General features: G+C 38.2%; 1 protein-coding gene across 1 annotated transcript; it reads left to right on the top strand.

The window, feature by feature from the left end:
- Positions 1-1,898: 1,898 nt before the first annotated feature.
- On the top strand, positions 1,899-12,619 carry LOC133723963 (regulatory-associated protein of TOR 1-like). Its single transcript, XM_062150832.1, has 24 exons — positions 1,899-2,192; positions 2,276-2,621; positions 4,065-4,167; positions 4,597-4,679; positions 4,758-4,916; positions 5,038-5,154; positions 5,283-5,437; positions 5,687-5,841; positions 5,940-6,084; positions 6,164-6,242; positions 6,434-6,535; positions 7,135-7,218; positions 7,326-7,436; positions 7,753-8,106; positions 8,211-8,400; positions 8,610-9,188; positions 9,434-9,754; positions 9,859-9,982; positions 10,370-10,503; positions 10,606-10,751; positions 10,853-10,954; positions 11,116-11,201; positions 11,449-11,584; positions 11,703-12,619. Exons 2-24 carry the CDS (start codon positions 2,325-2,327, stop codon positions 12,039-12,041), a joined length of 4,101 nt encoding a protein of 1,366 aa, XP_062006816.1. The 5' UTR covers positions 1,899-2,192; positions 2,276-2,324; the 3' UTR covers positions 12,042-12,619.
- Positions 12,620-12,705: the final 86 nt, after the last annotated feature.

Below are 12,705 nucleotides of genomic sequence, written 5' to 3'. Positions count from 1 at the left end.
GTGCTTGGTACGCTGAGACCTCTCGTCGTTCCCCTGTGCTTTGATGAAGGTCGTAGTCATCTCGGCCGCCGTTGCCGGAAGCCAGAAAAACAAAAGCGACGAGTTTCGTCGGAGGACGAAGAGGAAGAGAGAGGGCTTCCTCTGGAGAGTCGCAGAGAGAGAGAGGTTAATCTGATACCAGGCGGTTAGTCTTCTTAGGTAGAAGGGTAAAATGGACAGAGAAAAAATAATTTAAAGAGGCAAGTGGCCTTATGTGCACAAAACAATTTAGGTGGCCTTATGAGTTATGACTAATATAAGTCTCAAAGTGACACTTCTTTGTAATTTTCTAATATGTGTGACTATGTGCATTCACATTATATTTAGGGAAAATATTGAATGTCACTTTTAGTTGGTCCTATAGTGTTTCAATTTATATGGTATTGTTTGAAAGTGCCTTTGAAATTTTTTTATGTAGGGTTTGATTAAAGTAAAAACAATATTTCTGGCAACAAAGCCAACTTTGGTATGAGAACTGTTAGGATATGCTGTCAAAGGACAAAAAAACTTGCATACAAAAAGAAAAGACAGAAAAAAAAGGAAATAAATAACCAAGAATTAAGAATATGCTTGTAAAAGAAGAAATTGTTTGAATATGCTTTTAAGGTGTGGGGGGTTACGAGAAATTATTAGGTAGGGACTGTCCTATCACGTGGCGGTAAGACAATCCAATCAAAATTTAAATTTTTTTTTGCATATTCTGAAATTAACCATCTTTTAATAAAGTAATATACCTAAACACCCCTGTGCAAGGTTATGATTGGCCAGCCCTACCGCTACGTGGTACAACTGCCCTACCTAAGAATCTTTCATCACTGCTAATTATGGCATTGTTAAACACCGGAATTAAGTATCTAAATTTTAAAGACAACCAAATTTTACATTAACTCTCATTACATATTTCCTTATTTATGAAAACAAGTACTTTCTCAAAAGAAAAATGTTTCGATTCATGAGTTTCCACATATTCACTAACACTCTTAATCAAACTAAACTTGGATTTCATGTAGAAAAGCAAGTGAGTTTTCATGTCTCTTCACTATGGGCGTAGTTAGGGGTGGTCGTTTCTAACTTTAGTTTTTAAACTCAGTTATTTGATTTTTTCAAATGTTGCGACTTTTTATTGTTTTTTGTTACTTTTTAGTAAACCATCAAAGTTCCAATAAATTTAAGCCACAAACATTCGAAAAAATCATAAAACTATCATTTATTGTTTACTATGAAAATTCAATTCTTTTATATGTAAGGTAGTGAGCTATTTCGATCATGTTTTCAACCCTCCTTAATAGGATTTTTGGCTGCGCCACCGCTGTTCCCAAAGAGTCAACTCTTTTGAACTTTGCATCCGAATATTCGATGTAATTTGTCAAAAATATAATGTTTATACTTTATAGTACATGGACATGTCACTAGATAATAAAAATGAAAAAAAAAAAGTAGGGCTGGGCTAGCAAAAGCTGTTGCCTAGGAGGAACGTAGACCCCTTGAATGAAAATGCTGGGGGGACAGTCCCCGAGTAGGCCACAACAAACTCTTGTACTAGAATATAATTCTTAGCAAAATAAAAGAAAAAAAGAAACTACTGTTAAACCCGACCTGACTTGCTGAGCTGGACGCTGGACGCTGGACGCTCCCCGGTAAATTTCGTACACGTCTCTTTAATTTGCGTGCGTGCTAGAGTCCAGGAGGGTAAAAAAACCAAACCTTCGCTTTCTGGGTCAGAGAGAGGGGGTAAAAAAAAAAACTAAAAACACTATAAAAAAAATCGGAAAAACCCGAACCCGGACCCGATTTTCGGCCAATTAAACAAAATTGTTTTGACACAGAAAAAGCAAACCCACGGTCTCTCCTCCATTTGTGCTATTCAGGAAACAAATCCCCCCTCTCCCATATTTTTCTCGCTCTCTTTATTATTCATTTTTATTTATTTATTTTTATTTTTATTAATTTTCATTTTCTCTCTCGCTGTGCCGCCACCACTGTTTTATGCGCCTCCATCGTCTCTCCCTTCTTCTTCCTCCTCTTCGCGTAGGGTTTCTAGGGTTTTCAGAGCCCTCCGGCGGCGAATTTCCGAGCTGGATTCTCTGTCTTTCCTCAGGCGAATCTCCATGCGCCGCTGGTTTAGCGGCTTCGTTGATTAGTCTCCGTGCTCTGTAAACCTCCACTCGTTTCTTTGTTTCTTTCTCGATCCTAAATAGGAACTAAGGATTTCAGTCTTTGATGGTGTTTCGATTAGGGCGGAGTTGATTGGTGTTCTGCTTGTGTTCGGGGGGTTTTGGATTTGAATGGCATTGGGGGATTTGATGGCCTCCAGGTTTTCTCAATCCTCGGTTGTCGTCGTCTCCAATCACTTCGACGACTGCGCTTCCAGCCACGACGACGGTGATGTGAGCTCGCAGAGAAGGGAATCAGAGACTGCGAGTAGTAGCTATGAGAATGCCACGGGTACAACCACTACAAGCATGGCGTACTTGCCCCAAACCATTGTCTTGTGTGAGCTTCGCCACGACGCGTTCGAGGCTCGAGTCCCTACTGGTCCTTCTGATAGCGGATTGGTTTCCAAATGGCGGCCTAAAGACCGAGTAAGCTTCTGTATTTTCTTCTGGTTTTCATGTTGGAAATTGGATTGTACAGTGCTGAATGATTGTTAATTGTGAGATCATTGACCTGAAATTCCTTATTCCAGTTTGCTCATGGCTCATCTTTCGCTTTCTTTAGTGGTTTATTGTAGATAAAAGCCAATTAATTTGAATTTATAGTGATATGAAAGGTTGATTAATTTTACTTTTTCATCATCGATGTTAATTTGTTAAGAGTATGAAGTTAGGTAATTTGTTTGCTGTGCGTTAAGAAGTTTTAACATTCCCTTGCTAATTTTGGTTCCACTGATTTTGTGATTTCCATCTCCCCTGTTTGATCAATGGTACTACCAATACCTTTGGTAGTTCCGTTGGCTACAAAAGCTTGTCAATCTCTACTTAGTGTTGATAATTTGGTATCATCACATTGGTAGACAAAATTCAATTCAGTTCTCTACAAATGTAAAAGGAACAAAAAGAGAATGCCAAAATGTTTAGATCACGAGGTTCAGAAAAGTGACTAACTGAACATATTATTGCCAAACAAGGAGTAAGAACACTAAGTGCCACCTTGTTTGCAACTCTGGTGTCAGTGATACTATGCTTGAACTCCTGGTTTTGCGGTAAAATCTTCTTTCTCCTGTCTTCTTGAAAGCCTAAGGTTCTTTAAATTTGCAGTAAGGGTGAAAAATAGTATCTTTAAGTACAGTTTTAAAGAGATGATGGAATATTCTTGAAAGAGTTTGATAACTCTCAAATGCATCATATGACAGGAAGATATAGTACTATGGTTGGAAAACTTTGATGGGGCAAAGATTTATTTTATGGCCTTTTGAATTTCCTACTGTTGATACCAATTTCTTCAGTTTCTATTACTGAGACTGAGAGATTTCAAAAATATTATGCATGACTTTTGGAATATTTAAATATTAATACAAATATCTGCTCTTTCTAGTACTGAGATAAGGGATTTTAGAAGTATTGGTGATACTTCTGATATTATTGGACCAAGAGATTTTAATTGTAAGGTATACTTACTTATAGTATTTTGATTTCAACATATTTACCGTTTGAACCTTAGGTTAGATCTGGGGGTGTTAGTCAAAATAAGTGTAGGCGATCAGAGGTAGGAATGGAGCTATTGCCTATGTGAGTGGCTGCCTGTCATTTTGTTTGGTTTAACATTTGGTTGTGTAACTGTGTTTTAACAATGAGTTGCGTATCTGAAATTTTTAACTTTTGCAATGTGCAATTATGTTGCTATGGAAATCGTCTTTATGATTGATCCTCTCTTCATGGGGTTTCCAAAATATTATATGATTTCTTACTTGGAATTTTGTATTCGAATTTAGTTTCTTGGTTTAGTGTCTGGTTGAAGATGCCCAAAAAATTCTATTTATTATGTATATGACTGCTGCTTTGGTCTAACTTTCACCTTCTGTGCAGATGAAGACGGGATGTGTAGCTCTAGTATTATGTTTAAACATCAGCGTTGATCCGCCCGATGTAATTAAGATATCTCCCTGTGCCAGAATGGAGTGCTGGATAGGTGCTTTTATGCTGCTGATTCTTACTATTGCTTTAGTTGTTGTTATGTATTGGTTGTCAACTTCTGTTTTCTTTCCTTCCCTGTGTTGATATTTTGAGCCTTTAGTAGTTGGTTCTGTATGCTAGTGTTGTGTTGTAGATCCTTTGGTTCCATTAGTTAGAATGCACAGACCATCCAGTATCAAAATCGATATTGGGGACTATGGTTACGTTTTTCACCAAATATGTTCATATTCCTTAAAGGAGGTCCAAACTTTTTCTGTTAAAATCTTTTTGTACCAGTAATAAGTAATTAATAAACCTATTTTGCAATTTGTTTGAGACAGTTATTGTGTCCCATACATTTGTTACTCCCTTATGTTGCAATTTATGCCTTATTGAATTTCTCATTTATAATGGTTGAACATATTGTCTTCTCCTTTATTTTCAGATCCATTTTCTATGGCTCCAACAAAAGCTCTTGAAACAATTGGTAAAACCTTGAGTACACAGTATGAAAGATGGCAACCAAGGGTGAGAATGTGTCTTCTGTGCACTGTTATTTTTCTTGTTTTACATTGAGTAATGATTTAGGCTGACGATGTTTGACAGGCTAAATACAGGGTTCAGCTTGATCCTACTATAGATGAAGTCAAGAAGCTTTGTAGTACATGCCGCAAATATGCCAAGTCTGAGAGAGTTCTTTTCCATTATAATGGTCATGGTGTACCCAAGCCAACTGCTAATGGTGAAATCTGGCTATTTAATAAGGTTTTTACTAAATTGAAGCCTGCTGCCTTTCTGTTGCAATGTTAAAATAAAATTATCCTCAGTTTTAACTTCTTCCTTTTTATTTTATTTCTATTTTTCATTATAATTTTTTTGGGTGCAGAGCTATACACAGTATATTCCCTTGCCAATTAGCGACCTTGATTCCTGGTTGAAGACACCTTCAATATATGTCTTTGACTGTTCTGCCGCTGGCATGATTGTTAATTCGTTCATTGAGGTATCTAACAATTCAGTTATACATGTTTTACTGAATTGATAAATTATGTCTATTATTGCAGAGTGGGTATAATATTCTCATAGTCTAGACTTCTGAATATAATTTTGGAATTTTTGTTTTTGGCTCAGCTCCATGATTGGGCTGGCTCTAACTCTGGATCTCCAAGAGATTGTATCCTGCTTGCTGCTTGTGAACCACACGAGACTCTTCCGCAGAGTGCGGAATTTCCTGCTGATGTCTTTACTTCTTGCCTCACAACTCCCATCAAGATGGCTTTAAGATGGTGAAATTTTCTCCTTGTTTGTTTGGTGTTCTGATTATCATTTTAAGCTTATCTTGCTGTAGGAAGTCATGCTATTATCAATATGACTATTAGTTATTAATAATAGCATCTCATGCTTTTAATGTTATGGCCTAGCTATATTCTGGCATGCTATATCATTCCAACTTTTGTTTGAATGCGGAATATGTTGCATTACTTATTAAAGATAAGTTAATTTGGGGGCGCTAATAAATTCTGTTATCTTCTCAGGTTCTGCACACGTTCCTTACTTCATGAGTCTCTTGATTATTCACTAATAGATAAAATCCCTGGCCGTCAAAATGACCGGAAAACCCTTTTGGGTGAATTGAACTGGATTTTTACTGCTATCACTGACACAATTGCATGGAATGTTCTTCCTCATGGTAATTTTACAATTTACTGATTTGGTATTCACCTTTATGGTGTATCATATCTTCGAATTGCCTGTTTATTATGGCTTATTCATCTATCTGTTTTGCAGATCTTTTCCAGAGACTTTTCAGACAAGATTTGTTAGTTGCCAGCCTGTTTCGAAACTTTTTACTTGCCGAGCGGATTATGCGATCTGCAAATTGCTCTCCAATCTCTCATCCACAGTTGCCTTCTACCCATCAGCACCACATGTGGTACTAAAGGATATAATTCTCAAGTTTACGCTTTATGTGTTATTGAATCAATAGTCACTTTTGCTTATGCACTCTGCAGGGATGCATGGGACATGGCTGCTGAGATATGCCTTTCTCAGCTTCCATTGTTGGTTGAGGATCCTAATGCTGAGTTTCAGGTGTGCTTTATGTCATGTGCAAGTTTCATATTCTTTGATCATATGTGAGAATGGCTATATGCAGACTGATCCATTTCAATAGTGCCATAATTTGTATTTGCGTGATATGCCTATCAATTTGCCTGTGGATTTCTTGTTCAGTGGTGTTTATCCTATTGACTTGACTTTTATTATTTTTTGCTCTATGCCAGCCAAGTCCATTTTTCACTGAGCAGTTGACTGCTTTTGAGGTATGGCTTGACCACGGGTCTGAACACAAGAAACCACCAGAGCAGTTGCCTATTGTTCTTCAGGTCTGATGCTCTACTTGTCATTCAAACTAGTTTGGGTTGACTAAAAGCTTGTGGGATTAACATTTAATAAGTCATGTTATTAGTTTTGAGGTTCGGTTATTATGGTGGGTTGACAAAAGTCATAAAATGTTACTATGCCAGTTGCCTGGTTGGTATTACCAAGTTAGTATCCTATGTGAGGCATTTGATAGAAATTTGGTGTAATACGTGTGTAGTTGGCAATAATATATATTATATGTATGCATACCATGATAATTGTGCGCGGGCGCGCACACATTCATTATAGCCAGCTGTAAATTTAAGTGGGCAGAATGACATGGTAGTCCTAGGAAGTATTGGTTGAGATATATTTTTATTTCCTTTTTCCCTTCAGTGAGGAGCTTCTTGGCATCTGTTCCATGTATGCCAAGTGCTGAAGGAAAAAGACAACAAAAGAAATGACTTTTCGGAAGAAAAAAGAGAAAGGAAGTAGGTGGAGGTGTGGGGAAAGCATGTGGGTCTTCTAGCATAACTTAGGGGCACTGATTTTCTTTTATATGTTGATTCAGCTCAACTAATTTTGCAATATTGTTAATTCTCATGTATCATCTATGTTTTAGGTCTTACTTAGTCAATGCCATCGGTTTCGAGCTCTGGTTCTTCTCGGGAGATTCCTTGATATGGGACCCTGGGCTGTAGATCTGGTATGTTTTTTTTATTTTGTTTGCATGTCCATCCTGTATTCTATCTGATGTTTTTGAGTAATAACTAATAAGAGATTTTTATTTGGAATCACGTTTGTGTTTTATAGGCATTGTCTGTTGGAATATTTCCATATGTACTGAAGCTGTTGCAAACGATGACACCTGAACTACGACAGATTCTTGTATTCATTTGGACAAAAATTCTTGCACTGGATAAGGTATATCTAGATTTCTTCAGAACATTCCTTGTTCAGATATTAATACCGATGATATGTTTATCAGAATGTGCAACTTACTGTATGTCATGGTGTCACTATTCTGACTTATTCTAGTCTTAGTCATCCATGTCTACATTTCCAAATTGTTATTATCTTGATATGCTAGGCATGTCGCCTTATACCTTATCAACCAAGTTTGTTCCTTCCTATTTCACTTTTTATATAATACCTTCACGAACTACCTTTCATGTGCGCTATATAAACCGCCCCTCTTTGTTAGATTAGTAGTAATTCTGTTTCTGTTTCACTGTTTCAGTCATGCCAGGTGGATCTAGTGAAGGATGGGGGTCATATATATTTCATCAGGTTTCTTGATAGCATGGAAGCATATCCAGAGCAGCGTGCAATGGCTGCTTTTGTTTTGGCTGTAATAGTTGATGGCCATAGACGTGGCCAGGAAGCTTGTATTGAAGCAGGTTTAATCCATGTTTGTTTGAAGCACCTTCAGGGTCCAACACCAAATGACACACAAACTGAACCCCTATTTCTTCAGTGGCTTTGCCTCTGTCTGGGGAAACTATGGGAGGATTTCACAGAGGCCCAAATATTTGGTTTGCAGGCAGATGCCCCTGCAATATGTGCTCCTCTGCTTGCTGAGCCCCAACCAGAGGTTTACATTTTTACCATGTAGACTGTTTTTATTCATTAACAGATGATAATTTGGACCTTACGTCCATGATCTGTAACTTAGTCATCGAGATTGTTTCATTTCAGGTGAGGGCTTCTGCTGTTTTCGCATTGGGCACCCTGCTTGATGTGGGTTCAGGATCATGTCGAGATGGCAATGGTGGAGACGATGAGTATGATGATGAGGAAAAGATAAGGGCTGAAATTAGTATCATTAAAAGCCTATTAAGTGTTGTTTCAGATGGAAGCCCTCTTGTCAGAGCAGAAGTTGCTGTTGGTATGTATCAGTCATTTTATATTCTCATTCATGGGGTTGGAACGTTCATTGCTTATAAGTAGTTATGTGCATTTGATTACTAGTTAATGGTTACAATAGCTAGTGTTGCTTCCTTTTCATCTCCATTTCAAGCATCAGGCTTACTGTTATTAATGATGAAGAGATAGCTAGTGGCAAATGTATTTATGGTTTCTTCTTTGTCTTGACAGCTCTAGGACGCTTTGCCTTTGGACACAACAAGCACCTGAAGTCGATTGCTGCTGCCTATTGGAAACCACAGTCTAATTCTCTTGTGACTTCCTTGCCTGCTTTGGTTAGTATTAAAGGTCCTGGTAGTGCTTCATCTCATATTGGTCCACTTTCGAGAGTTGGCAATGACAGCTCATTGGTTCGGGATGGAAGAGTTTCTACCAGCAGTCCCCTGGCAAGTTCTGGAATTATGCATGGATCTCCATTGTCTGATGATTTATCTCATCATTCTGATTCTGGAATATTAGATGATGGTGGGAGCAATGGTATTGTTAACCATTTGACCCCCAGACCCCTGGACAGTCAAATGTATTCTCAGTGTGTATTGGCTATGTGTAACTTAGCCAAAGATCCATCTCCACGAATTGCAAAAATTGGTCGCCGAGTATTAGCCATTATAGGGATTGAGCAAGTGGTGGCGAAACCTGTAAAGTCCACGGGTAACAGTTTTCGACCTAGTGAATCCATTACAGCGTCTCCAAGTCAGAGTCTTGCTGCTGGATTGGCTCGATCGTCTTCATGGTTCGATATGAATGGAGGTAACGATATTCTGGTGAAAACTGAATGGGAATAACTTTGACTACAGTTGGCCATTTGCTTCCCCCTTTGAAATAATATAATTGTAATTGAAGGAACCAATCAAAGTTAATAAGCGTGCATGCTGCTTAGTTATATTTTTTGTCTCACATTCAGCTCCAGTTTGGACAGCATGTTGCTTTTGGTGTCAGATTAATCTATTACTGCACCTCTTGTCTGAGTTTTGGTTTTGCACTGCTATTGGCAGGTCATTTGCCTTTCCGAACTCCACCTGTCAGCCCTCCAAGGGCAAATTACTTGGCTGGAATGCGAAGAGTTTGCTCTCTAGAATTTAGGCCTCATCTAATGAGTCCAGATTCAGGTTTAGCTGATCCCCTTTTAGGTTCTGGGGGAACTTTTGGTGCCTCAGAACGAAGTTTTCTTCCTCAATCAACAATCTACAATTGGAGTTGCGGTCACTTTTCCAAGCCACTTCTTATAGTGGCAGATGACAGTAAAGAAATATTAACTAGAAGAGAGGAGAGAGAAAACTTTGCCATGGAGCACATAGCTAAATGCCGGCACTCATGTTGGTTTTCCTCTTTAATATTTATTTGTCATCTATTATTCCCATTTTGATAACATTTGAGTATTTGGTAATGGAATTAATGTATATTCCGTGTTATTGGTCAGCTGTTAGCAAGCTTAATAATCAAATTGCAAGCTGGGACACAAAATTTGAAACGGGTACGAAAAGCATTTTGCTGGAACCATTCTCTCCTATTGTGATTGCAGCTGATGAGAATGAACGAATCAGGTTTGTAGGTTTATTTATATTCAATCTTTTGCTTCAGCATCTTTGATATGTTCATGAGATTTATAGCTTGATTTTGTTAGGTAGCATCATGTAGACATGTTTCTGAAATAGTAAGCCTTGTTCGACAATTCTTCTTGTGCTTGCATGGACCATCTCACAAATATAAAGATAGACCTGTGCTGAAAATAGTCGCAACTTATTATGACTTCTGATAAAGGTTCTGACTGGTATCAGTTGGTTGTTCCTTGGCCTCTTGCTATCAAAATTGAATGCTCATTAAATGCATTTTTCTTTTCTTTTTGTTATGTATGATATAATTAAGGGCTGTTGTTGTGATTACCCTCATACTATCGATGACCGACTTATTTTGTGTCTATTGCTTTGTAGGGTATGGAATTACCAAGAGGCTAAGGAGGCTATCCTTCTGAACAGCTTTGATAACCATGATTTTCCCGACAAAGGAATCTCCAAGCTTTGCTTTGTGAATGAACTTGATGACAGCTTGCTTCTTGCTGCCTCAAGTAAACTTCTACACTGAGATATAAACTTCTTGGTTAGGAAGGCTTATTAGTAAAAAAAATTCTTAATATTTTGCACTTGTTTTCCTGTGTTCATATGATTAGGTGATGGAAACATTCGGATTTGGAAAGATTATACTTTGAAGGGTAAACAGAAACTTGTTACTGCATTTTCTTCAATTCAAGGACATAAACCTGGTGTTCGAAGTCTTAATGCTGTTGTGGATTGGCAGCAGCAATCTGGATATCTGGTATGCTTTCTCAAGTTGTTATGCTTATGGACTGGTGGAAATTTTGTCATGTTTCCTTTGTTCTTATTCTTTGTGTACTTCTCCATCATTTACATTGCTAGTATGCCTCTGGTGAGCTATCATCCATTATGCTTTGGGATCTCGATAAGGAGCAGCTTGTTAATTCTATTCATTCTCAATCAGACTGTAGCATTTCAGCATTGGTGAGTTAATACCATATCACTTTATATTATGTTGGCTTGCTTAAATTGGCTCTGTTAAATAAATTTGGAACCTTTTTTAAACTTATAATTTGTTAGGTTATGTCATGTGCTTGATGGAAAAAATGAACTTGATAACGATTTATCCTGCATTATCTGTGTAGTCTGCATCTCAAGTTCATGGAAGTCAACTCACAGCTGGTTTTGTTGACGGTTCTGTTAGGCTCTATGATGTGCGAACTCCTGACATGTAAGCACTCAAAATCTTCTTGTTGCGTGGTGCAAATATTAGCAGTGGACTGCCTTTGATAGTAAAAGATTCATATACAACTTTCTAATGATTTAACCTCGTTTGCTATCACCACTGTTACTTTTGGTCCTTTATATTTGAACATATGTTTCTGGATTTGAGCATAGCTCTTTATTCTTGTTCTAGTTTGATATTGGTTTTGCATAAGCAAGTGCATTCAGTTGATCTGCTTATTGTGCCTCCGTAGGCTTGTCTGTGAAATGCGGCCGCACACTCCAAAGGTTGTAGGAAACGCACAGAAGATAGAAAGAGTTGTTGGGAACACTCAGAAGGTAGAAAGAGTTGTGGGGATTGGCTTTCAACCGGGGCTTGATCCTTCTAAGGTAAGAAGAGACGTTTGTCTGTCATTGGCTATGATACAGTTATTCCACATCATGCACGGGCTTTTGCAGCTTGCTTATATATATAGTGTAGCTTACCTGACATGTTGCCTTCATACAGATTGTAAGTGCATGTCAGGCTGGTGACATTCAGTTCCTTGATATCAGAAATAGTAAAGATCCCTACCTCACAATCGAAGCTCACAGGGGTTCACTCACAGCTTTAGCTGTTCATAGACACGCTCCGCTCATTGCCAGTGGCTCAGCCAAGCAGCTCATAAAAGTCTTTAGTTTGGAGGGTGAACAATTAGGCACCATTAGATACTACCCTTCCTTTATGGCCCAAAAAATTGGTCCTGTTAGCTGCCTAGCCTTCCATCCGTATGAAGTACTGCTTGCTGCTGGTGCTGCAGATGCTTGCGCGTCCATCTATGCCGATGACAACTCTCAAGGTAGATGAAAATGAGAATCATTTTCTGATTGGTTTGATAAGCCTTCCTTTTGTATTGGAAGGTAGTGCAAACGGATGGAACTTCAATCACAATTCTGCTGTTGAAGATTACCGTTGGTGCTATTGAAGATTACTTGGTGCATCTGGACCATTGTGTGATATGCCCCACTGTCCTAAACTTCTTTGCTGTCGATGGATCTGGAAGGTCCGGAAGTATCTGTAGGGTGCGCTATACCAAGTGTATGCTATAATATTCATTAGCCTCCCGTGTTGAAGGTCACATTTGTGGGAAGCAATTCCTGGTTATAAATTGGGGGCTCTGGAAAATAATCTGTTATATAGGTAAATGTGTGTAAATATCCTTTTAATGTTTTAGTTCCCTCATTTTCGTGTGCTCAATTTTTTTCTCCAATTTGTAAATGCAACACACTTTTAATGATCATAATGTTAGTGTTGCTTATAGATGGTGATGTGGGCAATCATCTCCAACGAACTCGGCCTTCATCACCTTGTATTAGTAGAATTTGTGAATTTCTTTCCCAATTGAATTAAGGCAGCAGGTAACTTGTAATTAATTCTTCAAGATGTTTGAGCTGGTGTCTATCTGTTCTCCCTTAACCTCTCTCCCAAAAGTCTCCCGCAAAAAGTAAAATAAAAGGGACCTTTGTGCTTG

Source organism: Rosa rugosa, chromosome 7, assembly GCF_958449725.1.
Source record: "Rosa rugosa chromosome 7, drRosRugo1.1, whole genome shotgun sequence".
In the NCBI taxonomy this organism is placed as follows: domain Eukaryota; kingdom Viridiplantae; phylum Streptophyta; class Magnoliopsida; order Rosales; family Rosaceae; genus Rosa; species Rosa rugosa.
Note: the sequence above shows the minus strand (reverse complement) of the source record. Positions and strands in the feature narration are given on the sequence as shown.

Coding starts and splice junctions, on each gene's coding strand:
- LOC133723963 (XM_062150832.1), top strand. CDS start 2,325: ATGGCATTGGGGGATTTGATGGCCTCCAGGTTTTCTCAATCCTCGGTT. Junction 7,437..7,752: donor AAATTCTTGCACTGGATAAG/GTATATCTAGAT, acceptor TCACTGTTTCAG/TCATGCCAGGTGGATCTAGT. Junction 11,585..11,702: donor CGGGGCTTGATCCTTCTAAG/GTAAGAAGAGAC, acceptor GCCTTCATACAG/ATTGTAAGTGCATGTCAGGC.